The 23,972-nt window shown below is 37.6% G+C and overlaps 1 protein-coding gene and 1 pseudogene across 3 annotated transcripts in view; both read left to right on the plus strand.

Annotated features, from left to right (window-relative positions):
* The window catches only part of VEPH1 (ventricular zone expressed PH domain-containing 1), a 215,472-nt gene that overhangs the window by 185,833 nt on the left and 5,667 nt on the right, over nt 1-23,972 (plus strand). For all 3 annotated transcript variants that reach the window (XM_012642917.1, XM_012642919.1, XM_012642918.1), the window contains 2 exons: nt 4,999-5,116; nt 23,364-23,500. In XM_012642917.1, the coding sequence (XP_012498371.1) occupies nt 4,999-5,116; nt 23,364-23,500 (255 nt within the window). The remainder of the gene's footprint in view (nt 1-4,998; nt 5,117-23,363; nt 23,501-23,972) is intronic.
* LOC105809166 lies at nt 16,152-16,987 on the plus strand (annotated as a pseudogene).

The raw sequence follows: 23,972 nt of genomic DNA on the forward strand, positions 1-23,972 counted from the left end.
CAAAAGTAAAAACTTTGCTCTTGTGACCAGACTATGCATTTTGTCATATGAAACCAAACTACTGTGGGAAAGAATGAGAATATGCACATGGAGATTGACAAATTCCTCAAATAGCAATCAATGGACACAGGTCAGCCATCCCCACATCTGTTCCCAAGGGTATAGGATTAATTTTCCAGTCAGTGCACATCAGAATAACTTGGGGGAAGCTTGCTTAAAAATGCAGATGCCCAGGCTCCAACAACAAACTTATGTTAGGCTTCCAGGACTGAGACCTGTATCTCAAGTTTGTAACAAGTTTCCCAGGGATTCCTGATGCTAATGTCGACTGAGAATTAACAAGCTAGAAAAGCTGAGGCTCTTGAGAACAAGCAGTCAGCATGCTACATTGATGGATTCAGACAAACATTCTTCTTTAATTATTAGCATTTTATTCTAAAAACTTGTCAAATAAAATTGAATAAAAATGAATTCTTATAATACCCATACAGATGCAGGTCTATGTTTTAAAAATAGAAGTATTCTGGAAAGCCTTAATAGTCTTAAAAACCTAAATGCTACTGTTGATATAAATTAGAGATAAAATCTATGTGCCTCAATTAGTAAAAATTTATAATAATTCACTGAACCTTTACTATGGGCAAAGTCTATACTAAGTATTTTCAGAAGCTGTAAGATAAGAAAGAAGTCAGTCTTCATTGCTAAGGAGCTTTAATCCAGTTGAAGGCCGAAAGAGTCACACCAAAAGAAGCTTAATAATAATCACAACATGCCCAAATGAAGGTGCATTTCCATTTTCTTCTGCGAGGAATCCTGTAGACCCAGTGAATCAGCTTCTTACTTCCTTGGAATGCAGGACTGTGTCTCCTTCATCTCCTTATCCACGGTTCCTGACACCAAGTGCTATGAATACAAGCATTATAAATTGAATTCAACAGAAATATTTTTTAGAAATTGAAAGACATAAAAAATTGAATTATAGTATGGATATTCTTTTAAGTCTCCTTGCCAGTTTATTCAACATACATCATTTTTTATAAGACACTATGTCTGTACAATGTAAGACAATATAAAGATGAGCTGTTAGTTATATTCCCTCAATAGATTTATTTCACACCCTGGATTCCATATAGTTAGAGTATTTGCACTAGAAATAATGATAAAGACATAAATTCTTTATTATTATGTGAAAATATTGGTGATTTTTAAAAAATCTTGTTTCTATCTCTTAAAACACACTTGAAATATATGCCTAGAGTGATCCTATTAACCATAGGCATACAGAGAACATAAGGCATGCCTATGTTTTGTATCTATACACAAATAACTTTAGGACAGAATTTAAATGCACCAAAACCCAAAGTTCTTCCAGATGTTGCTTTCACTGATTTCTGGAACATTACTTCACCATACCTCCTCTCAGTAGGCAGACCCTGCTATAAGGCCCAGAGGCCACTATGTACTTGTACAGACTCCATTGGCGTTGATTCATGCTGTCATTTGATAGCAAAATAATCTTGTAAATATCCTCTCATCTTTCTGTGCTGCCTGACTTAGATTTTCTATACAGCTTTCCAAATTCCTACTCTCATTAATGATTTTTTCTAAAACTGAAGAAACATTCACTTAACCAACTGTTTAAAAAGATCATTTTCCCTCCAGTGACTTTTAATCTTCTTGAACTAAATGATGACTGCCAGGAAAATCCTTCTTAGTGCATGCCTACTATGGACTATATATCTTTTATTAAGTCAATGGAAATTATTTGAGCTTCAATATTCTTCAAGTTTTATTGAGGCCTGATTTGGAATGCAGTTAGGAGAATGTGACTCCCCTAAATAGAATCATCATTTTCGCTGAGAATTGGCTGATAGGGTGTCACTTTCCCTTCCTCTCCATGGCACAATCTTGGTAGTAGTTTTCAATGCTGCATAACAGATCATCATAAACCTAGCAACTTAAAACAAAACATATTTATTATATCACAGTTTCAGAGGGTCAGGACTACAGTTGTGACTTAGCTGGGTATCCCACCCAAGGTCTCACAAGACTATAATCAATGTACGGCTGGTTTGTGTTCTCATTTAGAGGTTAAAATAGTAGCCGAAGGTTGCCTTTAGGTTCCAGAGGCCACCCATAGTTCCCTACAGTTCATAATATGGCAACCTGCTTCTTCAAGGCCAGCAGGAAAGTCTCCCTATGCATCTGCCTGCAAGATGGGTCCTGTGTGTGTGTGTGTGTGTGTGTGTGTGTGTGTGTGTGTGTGTAATAATGGATTGACATCCCATCACCTTTGACATATTCATGGTTAGAAATAAGTCATAGGTCCCTCCTACACTCAAGGGGAAGGGATTATACAAACAGATGAACATAAGAAGGTGAAAATTATTGGGAGGTCACCTAGGTGATTTAGAGTTAGATATAAATTATTTTTACCACTCTTCCAGAATCTAGTTGTCTTAAAAGAAGTTAATAATTCTGTAAACAAATTGATTTTTGTTCTCTTGTTTAAAAAAAAAATAGAAGCCATATAGCAATTCTTGAGCAAGGCCTGGGGAAGCTATAAAACCTAAAAGGGCAAAGAAGATAAATAGGAGAGAGAAATAATGACCTTAAGCTCATTTAAGAGGTAAAAGTTCCAAAAAATTTAAGTATCGCTGTTTATTGGTTTGTGTTTGCTTGCTTTGCAATTTATTTTACTTCAGTGTTCCACAAATATTTGAAACTATATGTGTTTCATCTGTCTCTCTATTCAAAGTTGGCTGTTATTACCAACTTCAAGAGTTCATAGAACTACCACGTATCTTCTTTACTCAGTTCCCTTTCCACAACACCTAAATCCTCTGAAGAGGTAAGCCTGCTTTTGGCTTCAGACCTGGAACGCTGGGACATAGCTTGCGTCTGTCACAAGCTTGCAACATAGCTTGCTGGGACATAGCATGTGTCTTACACTTTTTAAGTAACTTTTTGCCAAGACAAGTGTGGTTTATAGGCAACAACCTGGGATGTTTCTGATCTCAGAACAAAAAAAATTGAAGAATCCCTAAGTATTATTTTAAGTACTTTGTTTGCTAGTAGTATTTGTGGTGAATGAAAAATTGATCCTTAATTGTGTGGGAAACAAAGAAGCGATCTGCATGCCAATGGCCAACTACAGACTTCAGAGACTTAGCAGTTTTGAAACTGATATTTATGAACATCTGCTTTTTCCCCATAAATTTTAATATGGAGTTCATCCTTTGAAACCTACAAAACTCCCCAGTGCTTCTTAAGTCTTTATCTCAGGGAACATGCATTTTTTAAAAAAGTCTCTTTTATCTCCATTGTACATATTCAAAATCACTTTTGTTAAACAACCTTCCTGTCTATACAGTGCCTATTGGAATGCCCATAATATGGGTTGAAATATTAGTAACCCAGAATGCTGTATTCAAGTTGAGCCTCCAAATTGTCCAATCCTAGAACACAAATCATAATAGTCTTAATAAAGGATAATGAAAAGTATTTATTTCTAGTCCCAGTATTCGCCTTTCATTATTCCACAGAGATTTATTTAGTGCTTGCTATGCGACAGGGCACCTTTAGCTGCTAAGGTTACAGTGGTCAACACAACAGACAAAATTCCTGTCCTCACTGTGTTTGTGTTCCAAGGAGTGTAAATATTCTCTAAAAAGAATTCCCTTTAAATTTTCATATAGTTTGTTGGAAAACAGGCTTTGCATTGGGCTTGCAAAACAGTGATGTTAATCCATTCCTGATGTGGGACTAGGCTCTGGGGGTACAACTGTGAATGAAGTATTTATGTATCTGCTTTTAAGCATCATATAGTCGGGCATACTTCTCACCTCTGTCAAAAAATGTAGAACTGGGAGTCAAGAGCTTTGATATAGGATCTGGGAAGCCACTTGACCATTTTCTATTTAGATCCATTATAAGCAGTGCAAACAGTGCCTACACTACTTGGCTTTTTAGAATACTAAGAATTGTTACTATAGGTGGTGAAGATAAGAGTATGTAGGCCAAACGAAAGGAAATAAAACCACAGCTCAACAGAGGACAAACATGCAAGTTGGCTGGGCACATGCAAGACTAACAAGAACATTAAATCCCTCTTAGGAGGAGTAATCTTTTAAGAGTGCAGTTCTGGCCACCCTTTACCAAAGGATACAAGTTATTTACATAATAGGAAAGCCTCAGGAGGACAGTAGAGCTATTTAATTTGGTTAGGCTAATAGTTTTCCGTCCATATACAGTCTAGTGGAACCTCTCCCCTCTCCCCCTTAAACAAGAGCACATTGGCAGAGTGCCACAGGGCACATAAAACATGGGCAGTCCACTTGGTATGTCAATTCTACTTAACCATTTGGAGGAAAAAAGTTAACTAAGTTACTGATAAATAATGTAAGGCATTATCTTCCATTAAAACCAATACAGCTATATTATGGAATAGCATGAAAATGTGCATATACTTTTAAGATAAAGCATAAGACTAAAACAGTGCTGGAGCCAAGGGCTGAGAGAATAAGCCCACTCCCATATTTTCCATCAGCTCCCTATGAAGCCAACCTAATAAAAATGATATTTTTATATGGATAACTGGTTCTTAATTTCATATGAAACATAAAAGACAAATCCCCGAGCAGCATTTCTTTTAGCCACACTGTCATTTGGATATCCCTCCTTTTTAGCTGCTGCTAGATGCAAGAACATTCTGGGCCACTTCAGATTCTGACACCTCAGTCCCCTCACCCCCAACACCCAGCTCTGGAGCCCCTGCTCACTCCCTCTACACTTATGAGTACTCCCGTGGAAGAGTTTGAGCGGACCGCTTTTTTCCAAGACTGGCCAAGAGAAGTTGTTTTCAATGCTCCCTCTTGGTCCCTAGTACTGAGATTGAGCATTGGCCATCCTGATTCCACATCCCCTTTTTTCAGTCTCAGAATGCTATGTAGCAGGCAGATCAGCTTATGTTCTTTGTGCATTGTGTTCCTGAAACAGGATCTGGACCAGGTACAGCTCCATCTGGAAGAAGTGAGGTTCTTTGATGTGTTTGGCTTCAGCGAAACAGCAGGAGCATGGCAATGCTTCATGTGCAACAACCCTGAAAAAGCAACTGGTGAGAGACCCGCACTTGCTGCTAAGAACCATTTGTGCCTCTTGGATTTACAGGGATATGCGAGTCCTGCTGTTCTAGTTGGCCTTGCTCTTGCATAAACATCCTAAGTTGTAATAACGTGCAGGGTTGTGCCTGATCTCCTCTGCTTCATGCTGAGAAAGGTATCTCACCAAAGTGGTCATGAGAAAAAGGGAAGACGTTGAAAAGGAGAAAGAAACAATCCCTTACCTCTGTGTGGTTATCAAGAAAGCAGTTTGGGCCATTTTGCCCTAAAAGCATTCTCCATTTCACCCAAATGACCCTGAGGGTCAGAGAAAAACAAGTATTCCGTCAAGGGGTGTTCCAGAGCCTCAAAGAAATGAGACCACACTAAATGAGTGAATGAGTGCACAGGCCATATTGTCTCATAGTCATCCCTAATCTGTTGCTTCATGATTGAACTGTGTAAAAAGCAAAACATTAAAGAGGAAGGATTTCTTTGAGGAATAACCACATGGTTGGTTATTTATCATTCCCCTTCCTTTCCGCTACTCAAGGAATTTGGTCTACTGACCTTGCCTAAAAATAATAATTGTTAGTGAATATGAGCCAAGCCCTATGTTAAACATATGAGATACCTTATCTCATTTAATCAATCCTTGCAATAATCTTATGAGGAAGCACTGATATTATCTCTGTTTTACTGACCGGGAAACTGAGGCACAGAAACATTTGGTAACTGCCCAAGATCACACTGGTAATAAATTAACAGCAGCAGGATTTGCACCCAACCTGACTTGAGAGCCCATCCTTCTAACCACTTCACCATTCTGCCTCCTGGTTACACTTGGCACAATCTGACCAGTGGAAATAGATTGATAAGAAGCCTATATCTAAAAAATAATGCTGTCATTGGAAATGGAATATTTCATCACTAATTTGTCCTCTAAGAGGAGAGAGTTCTCAATGCTGCCTCTGCTTGGGAACTGCAGTTTAGACCAAGGGAGCAGCGTTAAACACTGCTGAACACAAAGCCACTTTGTAGATGAGCCATCCTCTAGAAAGCCATTGATTATACCACCTGTACCTGGTCCTTTAATTTTAGGTTTTTATGCATCTTAAAGATGACCTATGGTGGCAAGTCTATCCTCTTGTTAACTGCCAAGATGTTGAGGCTGAATTGAAAAAGTGTGTTTATTTGGCCAGATGGAGATGTGAGGGGCTCACGAGAAGTACCAATTAAAATGTATTACCCCACGGAAAAGGTGTGGATGGCAGAAACCGGCAGTTAGGACGCCAGCCTTTGTGAGACACAGATTGTCGGCTGATTACAGAGCGTGGATTGAGCCGGTGCCAGACTGAACACCCGAATTTTTGAAAAGTAATTCAAGTAAATAAGGAATTGGGGAATTGACTGTCTCCATTATAAAACTTTCTAATTAGACTTTATTTCATGTATGAAAAAGAGCATAAAAGAAACTTTATTTGTGAGCTAGTGAAATAAGGTACTTATCGTAGGTGGCTCTGAGAGGCCCTTGAAAGTTTTCAGTCCAAGTAAGCTGAGTCTTTAGTTCAATAAATATTTAATCATATCTGGCTGAGGAAGGCCTCAGAAAAGGGGCTGAAAGCTGAAAACACAAAATGTTCCTTTAATATATGTTTTCTCAAATTCACTGCCATGCACTTAAAAAGTACATTTTGCACATTCACTCCTTCTTATTTGTGTTTCTCATAGTTAAATATAGACTGAGAATATATAGCAATAAATTCAAACAAGGCCAAACATTTTATAGCAGAACATATTGCATCAAAATGTTTGGCCCTGAAACCTCAGTGGGTTTGGATTTCTCTGTTCATTTCCTTTTGCTACATGAAAGGGGATTTGAGTTTGAGAGAAATCCTGTTTTAAACTGTTTTTTTTTTTCACTAAAACACCTTGACTTCTTGAAAAGTTTATGTAGGTTGTTGATTTCATCTTCTTTTTTTATGTAAGCATATAAATTATATGTTTAATCTAAGTGAAAGTTCTAACATAATACTGCTGCCAAATATGTTATTCATGGAGATGGTATTTGCATTCATGTTCTGCTTAACTTGAAAGCTTAAAGATGATCAAGACATAGGAATAAATACTTCATTGGTTATACACAGATAGCATAGTGTTTGCAATCCCATTTTTCATTTATGCAATGCAAGTTTGTTCCATTGGTTGAGTGGCTTCTGAAGGTTGAGCCTTGGAATAGAAATGTGAATTAGGTACAGTGTCTCTGCTGTGAAAGGGATTCATAATCCAGTCAGGGCCAGAAGGCATATGAGAAAATCTACCATACTACCTTGTATGTTTTTAGCATGCAATAAATATTCGTTGAGTGAACAAATAAATGAATATTTAGAAATGGCAAAGTCAAATATGCCTTGAATATTAAAACGTGTTATTTCAAGATTGTGACTATGTGTTACAACATCAAATACATCATTATACCATAGTGCATTTTGAATCTGGTAAATGGAGGTCAGTGCTATTTCCTCTTTGAATATTTTTTAAAAATTACTGGCCAGCACCTCTTTGAATGAAGAAGAAACATGAGGCAATTATAGAATTTCAATTAAACATCAAGAAAGACACCCAAAATACAAAATACTACTGAACAGTATACAGACTAAGCCATGGAACTCCTTCAGAAATTAACGTCACATCAGCTGACTTACATAGTCACCTCACATACATTTCCCTCTTTAGGTAAAAGTCTCATTACCATCTTCCCACCAACTTCACCATCAACACACAGAATTCACAGGACCTTTATGTCTAGTGATCAATAGAATATTTTTTATCTAATTAAATACAGATAAAGTCAGAGGAAATAAAATGCTATAATAGTGTAGAGGCCCTAAAATAATTATAATTGCTAGCATTTATCATTCTAAATTCTAAATTTATCTCAGCGTATATGCTGAGATTTACATGCATTTTTCTCATTTTATCACCAATTATTGACTCCATTTTACAGATAAGAAAACTGAAAAACAGAGAGATTAGTAATTTTCCCAAGGTCACACAGCAACCCAGCAGTGGAACCAGGATTTTAATCCAGACAGGTTAATTCTAGAACCTGAAATTTCAGCCTCTAGGGAAAATCTAAGTTAAGGATATGGAATATTGGAAATTCCAAGAATAATAATTCCATAATGTTACGGTATGTGATAAATACCTAGAGGCAGGTTTAATTTTTTAGAAGTGATCTACCTCTTCAATGACTTATTTTACCTAAAGAAGAGCAGAGACTTTGGTATGATAACATGTGGGAAGTTATTACTTACAGGAAATGATTATAGTAGAAGCTATTTTCAATCATTCCAATTGCTGATTCAGTTTCTGATAATCATTTTATAAAAGTACAGAGTATAAGATTAGAAAATCACTTGAATAACTCAATAATCCTCAGAGACCTGCCTTGTGGTGTTTATTGAAAATCCCATTACTCCACATGAGCGAGAAAATAGAGATTGAGCAAGTAGATTTAACCAAATAGAACTTATTTCTGGAAAACCAAGCAAATCCCCTTTATCAGTTGCCCTGGAGTCTTGGAACTGCAGAGCGCATGTTAACAGTAAGAGTTAGTCAGCTGGTCCATCCTGGAACACATCTGGCTTTCTATTCAGTCACATTTTTTTAAAAGTAAGAGGAAGAACTAGGTCGTGACTTTCACTCTTATTCTCGAGACACATGGGATGTCTTTGTTCTTACGCCCTCTGAAAACAACTTCGTTTTGGCACTCCCGTACTCCTCAATAAATCTGAGCGATCCCATGTGATTACTCTCTTAGTCACTAATATTTAGAATCTGAGTGTGATCATCAGCAGGAGGTCTCCTTAGGTTCTGAAAGAAAATGAAAGAATTTTTTCATACAACCTTTTATCATGATTCCTCTTTAGAATTTGATTTCAAATATTGTTATAAGAACATGATGTCCATCACATAACATGAGCAAATAGAGATGGTTTCAAAATGATAGTATGAAAAAGGCCTCCTCTGTCAGGGGATTTTCTTCAGACAGTAGAAACAACTGGTACCAGCAGTCATGGCCCTCCTTTGAGGGGCACTTTTCATGTGCGCTGGATGACTTTTTGCTCCAGATGCCAGTGTGAAAATGGGCTAAATGACCTCTGAAAGGACCCAACCTGTAAGGCCACAAATAGCCTTGTGAGCCCATTAATAGGAAACTTTTCCATTTAATTTTAGTGTCAACTCTCATAGAACTTTAGATCTGATGAAAGAAAATCCAGTTTGGGTTTATGCAATGGTGGGTTTGTCTTCCCTCTTAGCACAGATGTCAGAGCACTGACTTATATGCTAAATGTCGGTGGAGTACCCAAAACAATGCCATGCTTGCTGTAAGATAACTTCACGTTTTTCACATTTCTATACTGTTAGTGACTACTGAGTAGGTGTTGATTACATGAAATTGAACCCCAGCTTTTCTTTCAAAGATACTTTGAATTACTCAATGACAAAACAAGTATGCATTTACCAACTCAGATGATTTATTATCCTGAAACCTTCTTCCTTTTCCCCCTCTCCCCATCTTCCATCTTCCTGTTCTATGCTTCCATGGCATGGGCATTCCTCTCTCTGTTAAACTTCACACACACTCTCATTCTCTCTCTCGGTCTCTCTCCACCCCCCGACACACACACATATGCACACACACATACACACTGCTTCCAAGCAGAATAAATTCCTCTCCTCCATCCATCCTTTCTGTCCCCTGTCCCCACTTCCATACGGCACGTGGCATGTGGCCATCAATCTCCCCCACTAGACAGTATTAGACAGGAGGAAGAACCACAGATTATTCATTTTTGTATGCCCTACCCAGTGCCTGGAACATAGTAGTGTTTAATAAGCATTTGGCAAATAGATGGATGATTGAGTAATTCATGAATCACATAAGTGATAAGATAATTATGGAAGAAAATGGGATTTGTTTTGAAGTGCAACTTTAAAATCTAACTTTAAAAAATGTAATACTTTCCCAAAATTAAAAAAAAAACCTAACTGAACTGAACCCTTGAAATAGTAAGCATATGTTGGAAAATAAGCTTTCATAAAAAGAAATTGTTGGTGTGTACAAGGTTTCAACATGTTATGGAAACCCAATTTTAATCTACTAAAATGTGTCAATATGCACATATGCACAGAACCCATGGTAAACTCGCTAATAACTTGTGAGCCTTAATGGGAAACAAGCTAAGATCAGTAACGTAACACCCCCCGGGGGTTAACTTCCATTTTTCATTGAGCAACACTTTCCTATTCTTTCTGCCTTTCTGTATTGGGTCAACAATCTTATCTTGACATGGGGTAAGAGTGTCTGATAGGCCTTATACTTGCAGCAAAACATTAGTCATGTGTGATTATCCACAAAAAAATCACTATACATGGAGTTATGTCCTTTTCCACATGGAGAACAAGCTGAGTCAAGCCAATACACGGATGAGGAGAAGCTTTGGAAAGGCAGAATAAAGTGAGCAAATCAGTCTCAAAATCATACAAGCTTAAGGTGACATTGATTTCAAGAATTTTTGTTCAGTTTTTATTATAAAGCACTTCATATATTTTTTAAAGAGCTCTGGTCATCACCTTCAGAGTAATCCTAATTTTTTTATTTACCTATACAAACATATTAGGAATAAACTGTTTTTAGCTGCAAACTCAACCATTTAAAAGACATATTGGTTCTTTTTAGCAGCCACAGAGAATAAAGTCATCAAATATCTCAATAGGGTGGTTATATTTTGCCTTGGATCTCACCCTTACCGCTCTCTCAGAAACTTCATAGTAGAGATTATCCTTTTTCTCTTCTCTATTCAATTTTTCCTTCCGACTGAACTCTCTCATTAGCTTTTAAACACACTCAAGTAGCTTAACCTCTCCTTTCCCTCCACCTACTGCCTTATTTCTTACCTTCTCTTTAAAGCCAAGAGACTTGTCTCTCTCTCCACTTCTTGCCTCCTCTTCCTCCTGACCCAACCCCTTTAATCTGGCTTCTAACCCCATCATTTCTCTCTACAGTCATTAGCAACCTGCAAGTTACCCATGAAATGCACATGTTTCAGTCCTCATGCTACTTGCCTCTTAGCAGCATTCAATTTTTCTGACCTCTTCCATCTCCTTAAAACATTCTCTTCCTTTGGTTTCTGTGAGACAATCCTCCCCTGGTTCCCCTCTACTCTCTAGACTTCTTCTCAGCCTCCATTCTGAGCCCACTTGCCTTTACCCAGCTACTCATTATTGGGGTGACTTTCTTCTCCTCACCCTACACTCTCTCCTCAACCAAGTTCACTGGTTTTACAGTGGCAGTAGCCACCTCTAGGAGACAACTTCCAAATACATCTATGCCATCCAATCCTCTCCTTGAACTCCAGATTTATATCTCCCACTATCTACTTGACTGCTTCTAAGGTACCTCAAACTCAGTTCATTTAAATTAAAAATCAGGATTGTCCTTTCTTTGCTCCCCCAAAACACTTGATCTTCTTCCAGCATTCCCTAGGTCAGCAAAACAACATTCCTCAATTTGTTGCACCAGCCAGAGACCCACTGCCCTTCTGTTCACCCACATCCAATCTACCACCCCAAAATTTAGGATTTTACTTTCTCAATTGCTCTCAAATCTGTCCACCTCTCTCCACAGCCCTAGTGCAAGCTGCTATCATCTCTTACCTAAAATAATGACAATAGCCTCCTCATTGAACTACTCTGGACTCTTCCAATCTGCCTCCCACACCACAGCCAGAAGCACAAATCTGATGATGCCACCCCCTGCATGAAATCTTACATAATTTCCCATAGCTCTTAGCTTAAAGGCCAAACTCCGAAACATACTATTCACAGTCTCACGTGGAATGGTCTCTCCCAGCCTCTCCAGCTTCATCCTGCCCTGCATGCCCTCTGCACTCTCTCTGCTCTGCCCAGAAGAACCTTCTTTCAATTTCCCACACTCCCCATGCTTCTTCCTGCCACTAGGCTTTTATATGTGATTTTTCTTCTACCTGGAAATCCCTTTCTCCCCTCTTAATGTAGATCTTAGCCTCCTGATTACAACTCAAATTTACAGTTTCAGGAAAGGCTTCTGTAACCTCCTTGACGAATACTAAGGTCCTCAAATCACCTCAGACCTTTCCTCCTTAACATTGGTTACAGCTGCTATCTTGCTTTTTTACGTGTGACTATTTGGTTCATGTCTATTTCCTCCAGTAAATAGTGAGGTCTATGAAATGGGCTCTCCTCATCCATCCATCCTCAGCCCCTAGTACACAATAGATGCTCAATAAACATTTAATAAATAAATGAATGACCAAAGTTTGTATCTTCTTAGAAATTTTTTAATAGCAAAACTTTTGTCAGTCAAGTGGTGACATCAAACAATTAATGAATTCACAGTGATTCGTTTTAGGAGAAAAAAGGTAGATATTCATACGATGACATTTGCAGCAGATCTTTTGTGCCAAATGTATTCTTAGTATAAACAGTATCTTCTTAAATAAGTTATTTTCAAGAGTACTATCATAAACAGATCATTTTATTTATCAGAATGTGTGATGTATTTATAAATGTGTGTGTATTAATAACATATATGTATGTATATGTACACATATATGTGTGTACATATGTGTGTTTATATATATATAAAACATACAGCACATGATGGTGTATATGTTATAGCTAAAGCTTCCAGTGCAGACATTATAACCTTCTATTCATTGCCAAAAGATTTCAAGCCAAGTGTTGAACCACAATAGATGGAACTCTTGTTGAAAGTTACAGGTAACACCTTAAAATGTTCCAGAATACCAAGAATGTACAGGCAGATGGGACAGAGGTTACAATGTTCTCACCTTATACAACTCAAACAAGTGGCCCTCCTTATCATAGACCTGAAGCAAGTATATCAGAGCTATTTTTCCCAATATTTGGCAAGCTTAACAGTGTCCAGGCAGTACAGGAAAGTGCTCAACATTTAAAACTAAAGTCCTGTGGTCAGATGTTGCCGGTAATATCTACCCATAAGATCTTATTAATGAGACTAAGTGGGACCAACATGGAATATGAGTGTGAAACTCTTTCGCATTAAAACCTTAATCCTACAACTAAATCATCTTTATTTTCACCCTCCTCATCTTTTTCTATTGCTCTCTGTCAGTCATTACTTGAAAAGTCTGGGCCAATCTTCTTTGATGAGTTTCTCATAAAGGTACAAAGATGAACACACATGCTGCTCAGAACTGGTGAGCAGATTACCTTCTTAGAAAGTGCCTTTAGCATTTTTTTCTCACTGATAACACAATAAGTCAAATTCCACAAACATTAATTCTGAACATTTTTTTCTGTAACACTATTGACTGAAGCCAAGAACATGAATATGATCTTATACTGCCATCCTATTCTTTAATTTCATAGAAAGGTCATAACAATTTTCTCCCTACTACTGGTTTTGCAGTTTTATTCTTTTGTATATCATATGACCTATTACTGTCATATACCATGAGGGTACTGATGATTTCCTAGATGTTTTTGAGCAACATAGAATCACCTGGGGACTTTGTTAAAAATACAGGGTCCCTCGCCCCACCCCCAAATTTTGATTTGGTAGCTTGAGAGTAATGCTTTGGAATGTGCATTTTAACAAGCCAGAAGATAATTCTGATACAGATTGCTCTCAGAACACATAGTTCTTGAGGCTTATAAAATAGTACTTCTGCAGCTTTTTTGGATCAATACATCAGTGATTGATCAGAGAAGCTTAGAAAGCACACTATGTTTTGATGGGTATGAAATTACTGAGAAGGAAGCCATTCAGTCACATGTGTCCTAGAAGGGCTACTGTCAAACATAGTTTGTCCTATTTTGGTCCCCACCTCACCTTGTAGGATGTTACAACATCAGTGCTGATTATGCCTCCTTGTTTATTCACTACCAATAAAGAATTATGGCACCCTACAACACTGCCTGACTCTAAAACACTGCCTGGATATCCACAAGAAACATACCATTTGTTATGATCCTGGCAATTTCAAAAACCACAGGCACTCAGTCTACTAAATGTGGCTCCTATGTCCCCCTCATTTAATGCTTCTATCCTTTTTCAAGCATATCCACTGTAATTATAGTTGGCTTTCTTAGAACTGGCACACACACACACAAAAAAAAAATCAGTAAAACCGCATAAGGGGATTGAAGTTGATTTGAAACTTTCTACATATACAAAGAAATTCCCCATAGACTATATAGGAGTCATAATTCCCAGAAGTAGTGATTTGAAGGGAGAAACAAATAACATACTGTACCTTTTTTCAGTTCTTACTTAAAAACTAAGTATTTGGGGTTTAAATTTTTTCTTCCAGAATATGCCTTCTTTTGAAGCCATTTATCCTTAACAATTAGGAAAGAATATCTAGAAATTTAAATATCACAAATAAACTCATGACAATCTCAAATATGAGTTACTCATGCACAATGCAATACTTTTGAGGCAAAATTGGCTTAAGTATAAGGAATTTCTGAGTCTGGATGGAAATCAGTGTGCCATGTGAATAGTAGTTATACTGTCTATTGTCACTCCTTCCAGCCTGTCACAAGAACAAGCAGGAATTCTGGGAACAAAAGGGAGCAGCCACAGGTAACATAGAAAATACTCCCAATGCAGCACAACATGTCATTGGGTTTGCTGGAAAATGACAGTCTTGGTGAATAAATGGCTCAGTTACTCAAAAAAAGAAAAAAAAGTTTGCCTTCCTTTTGGGACTCTTTTAATTGAGTCTCACACCTGCATTTTTATTAAAGGTACAAGTTCAAAGTCTGCAGGGCTTGAACCTTAAACAAATTCCCTGCCTTACTATGAAATCTGTCACTGTTTCTAACACTTTCGTATAGGCCCTTAAGATACGGTATTTCTTAAACCACCTGTTCATCATCACAATGAAAGGATGATCATGTTCATTTGTTGTTGATCCATGGTCATGATGACAGTAGCTACTGTGACCAAGGCTTGGTTAAGCAAGGCCACTGTTAACCTCCATAGCACGTTCATGTGCCTTCATTTATGTGGATGTACTCCACTTGGGGATGTATGGCTTGATCTGCAAAATTCGGGATGAATTTCAGCCCCAATTTACCACCTTTGCCGAGTGCCCTTGTGTGGTGACAATCCGCATAGCCATTTGTGTCGGCCCTCTTGTTAAGCACAACAACTCTAGAGAACAGGGAACTGAAGCTCAGAGACTGAAATAACTTACCCAAGACCAGTCAGCTGGTAAGTGGCAGATTCTAGACTTCAGCTGAGGTCTGGCTCCACAGACAGTGCCCTTACTCTGTAAACTATAAGCCTATACCAGAGAAAGTTTTTTGGATAGACCTATATGATCTATTATAATCAGGAGTAAACATGACATTCAGCACACTATGTTTAAGTAAATTATAATTGGTTAGAGACATATTCAGAATTGCAACAACTCTTCAAATAAGATGGAGACTGAGTTATGGAACTCTTGTGTTCTTGAGATTATGGGGGTTGTATGACTACAAAATTATTATTTTTCATTATGTTACATTACAAAGCATCAGATTCCACTTTGCATGATGCCCAAGGCTCTTTAGGATTGGCCTCTCGGTGAATCTCACACCTCATCTCTTGCCTCTCCTTCCCCACCCTGCTCCCTCCCAAGTTCCAATCACATAGAGTTACAGTTCCTAGAGTGCATTTAGTGCCCCCTCCCTCAGCCTTGGCCCTTTGCTATGATTTTTTAATTTTTTGCAGAATAGCCTTCTTCTCATCACCTTCATAACTGCTACTTACTTGTCCCTGAGAATTCAGCTCAGTGTGTTCCAGTAAGACCCTGTGCATGGCTCTATTCTGCGATTTGCCCCACTATACTACAATTGACTCTGTACTAGCTTCCCTACTGCAATCCTCTGCATCACACAGGTTAAGACTGTCACGTTTTCTGAGCTTCCTCCAGCCAAGCAGTCTGGTTCTCAGACTTCCCTCACAGCATGGCCCCCAAATGCCAGTCTCCCCTCCCACCTCAAAAGTAGAAACCAAGACCACCTACTGCCCCAAGGCTGGAGGACACATGGGCTTCTCTGGGCTGGCCAAAGAAGAAAGAAAAAGAATAACAAGAATCAATGAAGTACAAAATAAAGCAGACAGACTTAATGAACAAGCCAGTGAGGAGATTTTGAAAGTAGAATAGAAATATAACAAACTCCACCAACCATTGTTTCAGAAGAGGTCAGAATAGATACCAAAATCCCAAATTTGGGGGTAACAACATTTGTCAGCCATCCACAAGTGTCTGCACTGCTTGGGGAGGAGAATGAAGAGCCACTAAATATTTCGATCAGAGTTGAAGTGACAGAATTTGAAGATGATAAATCAGGGTAAGGAATAGATTTTTATTTTGATGAAAATCCTTACTTTGAAAATAAAATTATCTCCAAAGAATTTCATCTGAATGAGAGTGGTGATCCATCTTCAAAGTCCACTGAAATCAAATGGAAATCTGGAAAGGATTCGATGAAACATTTCAGTCAAACGCAGAGTAAAGCCAGCAGGAAGACGCAGCATGAGGAACCAGAGAGCGTCTTTACCTGGTTTACTGACCGTTCTGATGCAGGGCAGACAAACTAGGAGAGGTTGTCAAAGATGCTATTTGGCCAAATCCATTACAGTACTACTTGGTTCCTGATATGGATGATGAAGAAGGGGAGAGAGAAGATGACGATGATGAAAAAGAAGGTTTGGAAGATATTGATGAAGAAAGAGATGAGGATGAAGTGAAAAAGATGAAGAAGAAGAAGGAAAGGAGGATGAAGGAGAAGATGACTAACAGAACACTGATGGATTTCAACCTTCCCTTTTAAAGTTTTCTCTAGTCCCTGGGAGCAAGTTGCAGTCTTTCTTTTTTTTTTTTTTTTCTTTTGTGCTCAGTCACTCTCTTCTTGAGGTCTCTTTTCTCTGCACCATGGTTCTCATCTTATTTTGGGGGGAAATACCTTGAGCAGAATACAATGGGAAAAGAATCTCTACCTCTTTCTGTTCCAAATTCATTTTTATCCCTTCTTGTCTCAACAAAAACTGTATGGAATCAATACCACTGAGCTCTATGGGAAAAAAGAAAAACCTGCTCCCTTCACTCTGCTGGAAGCTGGAAGTAGCAGTACAGAGAATTCTAGCTTTTCCCCTCCTTTCTCTGTATATTGGGCTCAGAGAGTACACTGTGTCTCTGTGTGAATATGGACAGTTAGCACTTACCAATATGTATGCCTACTTTCTCTTATTTAAAAAAGAAAAAAGGCCAGACGTGGTGGCTGACACCTGTAATCCTTGCACTTTGGTAGGCCAAAGTGGGAGGATTGCTTGAGCCCAGGAATTCGAGACCAGCTCTGAGCAAGAGCAAGATCCCATCTCTACTTAAAATATAAAGAAATTAGCCATGCTTGGTGGTGTGTACCTGTAATCCCAGCTACTCAGGAAGCTGAGGAAAGAGGATCACTTGAGCCTGGGAGTTTGAGGTTGCAGTGAGCTATGATGATGCCACCACACTCTAGTCTGGATGACAGAATAAGACCCTGTCTCGAAAAAAAAATTTAAAAAGTAAAAAATTTTTTAAAATGCTTTTTAAAATGGGATTATAGAAGGTCAGCAAAGGCTGACTTTGAGTACTTTGGCTGGATTAAGTGGGCATTTTGACAACATGATTTCTTATTTGACATGTTTAATTTTGATGTTTAAAGGACATCCTTGCAGTTTAAGATGACATTTTTAAAATAAATTCTCTCCTAATTAAAAAAAAAAATTGAAACTGTCTTATTTGTCTTTGTACCCCCATCACCTGGCATGTGCCTAGTACATGGTAGGTATTCAATAAAGGCATTTTTAATAAAAGAATAGGAGAATTCATGAATGTGAAGAGTATTAATAAAAAGCAGAACTTGGTCTTTCATGACAAGAATTACATGAATGTTAAATTCTCTTATTAACTGAGAAGAAACCACTGGAGGCACCTCATTTACTGCTAGTCAATTCTACCATCGAGGCATAAAAGGGATTTTTCTCTAATCTTTGGACATGGTCTTCACCCTTTTTCTTCTTTCTACGTTTAATAAGGCAATCCTCCATAATAAGGCCATCACCACTATGTCTGTAGCGCACAAGCTACTACAGTGTGGGGAAGAAACTCAGGTAGGCACGTTGCAGGTACAGATACTTTGGTCCATCCAAAACAAAAGCAGATTGGTCAAGAACAAAAATCATGGCAACAGTTTTGGGATACTCAAGGCATTTTGCTTGTTGACTTTCTGAGGGGCCAAAGAACAATAACGTCTGTTTATTATGAGAGTGTTTTGAGAAAGTTAGCCAAAGCTTTAGCAGAAAAGCACCCAGGAAGGCTGCACCAGAGTCCTCCTCCACCCGCACAATGCTCCTGCTCATGCCTCATCAAACAAGGACAATGGGAAATCATTAGGCATCTGCCTGACAGTCCTGATTTGACTCTTGCTGACTTCTTTTTGTTTCCTAATCCTAAAAAACCTTTAAAGGGCACCATTATTCTTCAGTTAATAATGTAAAAAAGACTGCAACTGCTTTATGCACTTATTTCTGAGTTAATTGATTCTTCCAGCTTCTTTAGGTTCTTTTGTGTATTTTCCATCACACATCTCTGTTGCTGCCTCGATCCTTTTCTGTACTCTTTCTGGAAAATTCTTTCCCCCTTCTTTAAGGGCCCAGCTTTCATGTCACCTCATGTCAACTAAAAGTGGAATTTCCTCTCTTCAAATGCTATAACAGTTGGCTTATACTCCTCCAGTGGCACTCGCCAAACTCCATGTTGACCTGTAGAGTTTGTAAAATGCTTTATCTCCCCGTAAGATGATAAATTCAAGCTCCCTAACAATAGGGTTTTGTAACCCCTCAAATCTAAACATGGTGCCTTTCAGCCCATCTGTGTTCAAAAATACATGTGAAATGGATGAATGGCTGATGGATGAACAAATGAATACTCTTTATTGCTTTATTCTTTCTGCTGTGGGCTTCTCTGCTCTAAGGGGTCTATCTGTTAATACTGTACTCTCATTCATCAACATCATGTTGCGGAAGATTAGCACCTTCAAAATTCATTTTTTATCAACATGAATATTTTAAACTCAGTGCAGAAAGGGGTACAGTTAATGAATAAACATTTGTGTTAGCATTCTAAAAAACTTTTGTTGATAAACATGGTTACAGTTTGGGTTCCAATTGCACTCAAGAATTCAGTTTAATAATCCATAGCTTTTTCAGCCAGTTGATATTTAAAGAAAGGAATAGATCCAGGTTAGTAGAGAATATCTTAGCCAAACTGTGGTGCTTTGAATGAAATAATGTGTTATTAGAAAGTGAGAAAATGCTTGATTGAATATACTGTATGTGCTACATGTAAATAAGATCATTTTAGATACATGATCATGCCACATGTTATTTCAAAAATGGAGTATTATAATCCTTAAAAAATAAATTCTTTGTTTTGGTTGTGAAGAGGTCGTGATATTATACAAGAATTACTTGCTTACAAGGACATACTATGGACAATACACCTATTAAAATGATACATGCCCAATTGTGCATATGATAGACATAACTGCAAAAAAATTTTAAGATGTAGGATTGTAGTTGGAAATACTTTAAGTCTTTTTTTCTTTGTCTTTTGAAACTATTTTAAAATTAATTTTACAACTACAAATAGCCTGGCTTTTACTGAATTATCTGAAGCTGACCCTGATGTCTAAATTTGGGCCCTAACATTCAGCTGCTTTAAAATTCTGCTAATATTTCCTTCCTAAAAACCATTCCATGGACATTTCCCCTGGGATAAATTTTTACTAGATTACAATGAAAACTTTTTGCTTAGCAGCATATATCTGAAGTTCTTCATCCTTTGTTCTTAGTAACCCTATCATTTTGTCTTGAGCCTCTATGATGGCCATTATATCCCATTCAGCCCTGTCTCCAGGGAGTCCTTCAACACTTTTGCCAAGTGCTCCTTGCAGACTTTTGTCCCACATACTCTTCAAGGGAAACGTTTGGGTCTGCCTTGAGGAGAAATACAGTAGCTGATCTGCTATGTCAGATCCAAAAGGATCCATGCATGTGCTTAAATATTACCTAAATTGATCATGATTTGAAGTCATCTCAGATATTATAAATATTTCAAATGCTTCTTTGAGTAAATATGAGAGACTAAGATAGGAAAAATGTACCATTATTAAATAACATTACATCAAATCACCTTACCATTAAAGCCATGGCAAGAAAGCAATGTGGTTACAAACTGGGAAGGAAAGTCTTTACTGAAGGTGGGGGTGGGAGCAGTCATGCTTTGTGCCTTGTTATGTACCTACTATCCTCACAGGAATTTCTTTATTTTGATTTCTCACCCTTAACATCCCTCTTAAGTGGGAGGGGGCTGTTATTATTTCCTATTTGCTGATCAGAAAACGGTAGTTGAGAGGACTCACACCTGCATCTTCTGAGTTCATTCAAAATTCTTGAACATTACAATTAGATTAGTAATATTTTCTCACTTGAAAACATGGAAAATGGGTGTTTTTAAAAATGTTTAATCTAATTTTGGGGTTGGGTTTTTTTGTGTTGTTTGTTTTTACATATTTTCCCCCTTTTCCCTCCTCTTGGATCTCCTCTTAAAACTTTCTTCCTCCCCCCAGATAGACTGTCGTACTTTTTATGACTCAACGGCACATTGTTAATAAGCATTACTGAGCCCGTAGCCCAGGCATACACTGTGCCAAGGCTGCTCCTGCTCTCACAGAATGTGTAGCGGGGGTGGGGGGGGCTGTTGCAGTGTCATAAGTGCTTTAATTGAGGTCACTGCACAGTGTGGGGGCTACACAAAGGAAGCCACCAGTATGTTTATGGAAAATTTAAGTTTTCAAAGAACATTACAAGCTTTAAAAATGCTCTAAATCAGATGATTCCTAGTAAAGCAAAGCAGAACACTGAAATATTTTTCTTGAGATTGATTTTCTATTTATCCTTCACGGTTTCTGCTTTCCCTGTCCTCAGCTATGCACAGTACTGGCCACAAGACAGCTTCTCAGATGATGGCAGATACTTCTCATCACTGAGGTCTCAGATCACACGTCACTTTGAATGTCCAAGCTCTTTCCTGACTTGTTAAATGCATGCACACCAAACCGCCAAGTCACTCATTTCTTATTCTATTTTCATCTTAGTCCTTATCCCTATCTAACAATATATTTGATATGTATTTTCAGTTTTTAGCATTAATTTGGAGTTGCCAATGGACCAGCCAATTGAATTGTCTTCAGACTATTCAATTTTTCAAAAAATTGATTTAAAAAAAGTCATACTAGCCTTACTAGAACTTTGTTTATGAAAACTATACTTTCATTATTGTTATCCTAAAAGTGCTCTGTCAAGGTGGAAAATCCTCCTGTATGAGGTAGTTATTTGACCTACATTAGAAAAAAGAGGCCAAGTACAACAGCTCACATCTGTAATTCCAGCACTCTGGGAGGTCAAGGTGGGAGGATCTCTTGAGGCCAGGAGTTTGAGACCAGCCTGAGCAACATAGCAAGACCTCATCTCTACAAAAAAAAAAAAAAAAAAAAAAAAAAACCTAAAAAATCAGTCAGGTGTGGTGGCATGTGCCTGTAGTCCTAGCTACTCAGGAGGCTGAGACAAGAGGATTGCTTGAGTTCAGGAGTTTGAAGGTACAGTGAGCTATGACTGCACACTGCACTTTAGCCTGAGTGATGGAACAAAACTTTGTCTCTAAAATTAAAAAAAGAAAAAGAAAGAAAATACATGATAGCATAGGAAAAACAGATGTGTTCATATAGTCAAATGGAACAGTCCATATTTTTTCCAAAGTGATGGAACAAGTTTCATTATTTTCAAGGTGCTATGAATGCATATAATGCATATAAATAAATATAAATTTATTTATATTTAAATATAAATAAATATTAAATATAAATAAATATAAAATGCATATAAATAAATAAATATTGTCCTACCCAAAATTGAGCTTTCCATTGTCCCTTACTGCTGAAATCAGATGCTTTCATATGAATTTGAAGAATGAATCTTATGTAGTTGGTAAGAAAAATGAAAATTTCAGTTCAACATTTAAACTTCTGACATTGTAATGGATCTTCTAATTCTATGATTATGTGTAATCACTCTGCTTCAATGTAAAATTAATCCATTCATTCAACAAATATTTATAGACTTCCTACTATTTATTAGGCACTATATTAGATTCTTAATGATTCAACAATGAACAAACAAAAGACTCTGCCCTTGTGGACCTTCCAGTTGGATGAGAAAGAAAGATATTCATCAGATAAATATCAATACCTATCTACAAATGATAATGCCTGATATAAAAGAAATATACAATGTGCTATGAGAACATTTAGGGGGGAAGCCACCCTTGTCTGGGTTTGGGGAAAGTTTCCCAAAAGAAGCAACATTTTAGTTGAAATATGAAATGATCAGTTGTTGACTAGGTGAAGATAAGAACACGGAGAAGAGAGAATGTGTGTTCCAGAGAGTTACATAGCATGTATTAATATAAAAGAGTTGGGTAAGTTTGCCTTTGCAGCTTAATGTTATGGCTTTAGGAAACATGCTTTTTGAAGTGCTGCATTGACTTTTGCTGCCAAAAGCTAAATATACTTGGTTTATGATTATAAAACTATATTTCTAGCAATTCATGTGTCGTAAAGCATGGAAATTTCTTTTTTATTACCTAGTTACTGGCAAAATCAAAATGAAGCTTATGGCATATTAGATATTTTATGCCAAAACTTCAAACTGTTCTAAATTGATCTGGTCATTCCAACCTAAGGAACAGAATACCATGAAACAAAGAAGCCAAGAAGCACAGAAAGCTGGATATCCAGATGAAACTTTAAGACTGCTACCCAGATGCTTTTTTTGTGTGAACTAATTCCTTTTGAAAATCTCAGTGAAGGTTTTCAACACTTTTTCATTATCATATCTGAATTGTGCATTCTTTTAGGGACAAAGGAGAAAACGTTAACCAAAATCGTAATTTATGAGCCCACTTTCCTGATATGCTTACTAGGTTCTGGTTCACTGTGCAATTCTGACTTTTGATCACTCGTCAAATAAATAACGGAAAATAAATGACTTGATCCTTCTGTTACCTTCCACAGTTGTAAATCAAGATGGCCAGCCTCTCATAGAAGGAAAACTTAAAGAGAAGCAAGTCAGATGGAAGTTCATCAAAAGGTGGAAAACTCGTTATTTTACACTGGCTGGAAATCAACTTCTGTTTCAAAAAGGAAAGTCTGTAAGTTCCTCTGTCATCTTTTATACTGGGATTTTTGGAGTTTTGATCTCCATCAATCAGCTAGGCATGTTGTCTTGAGTTAGAACCCTGATAATTTTTTTCCTTCTCCATTTTACAATATTACAGCATTATTTTATTGCATATTTCCCTTTGTCTCATCTGTTCATTCCTGTGTTAGTTGGTTCACAGTCTTTCTTCAGTTTATTATGGAAGCTTGTTTTAGTTGACTTAAGTTTTAGAAGACGAACTGCAGAGGGACTACGTGGTGGTCTGGACTCAAACACCGTGCCTTTGTTTCCTGGAGGGCCACCTACATAAATTTATGGCTATGATATCAACTCTGATTTTTATTTATAACCACAAGCTATATTTGGAGGTAGGAGTCCAAGGAAGGGGGACAGTAGGCAGGAAGGAAGGAATGAGGCTGATTTATTTTAAATGCCTTTTATAGTCAACGAAGTTCAATTTTGAT

Source organism: Propithecus coquereli, unplaced genomic scaffold, assembly GCF_000956105.1.
Source record: "Propithecus coquereli isolate 6110/MARCELLA unplaced genomic scaffold, Pcoq_1.0 Scaffold19, whole genome shotgun sequence".
NCBI classification, from domain to species: Eukaryota; Metazoa; Chordata; class Mammalia; order Primates; family Indriidae; genus Propithecus; species Propithecus coquereli.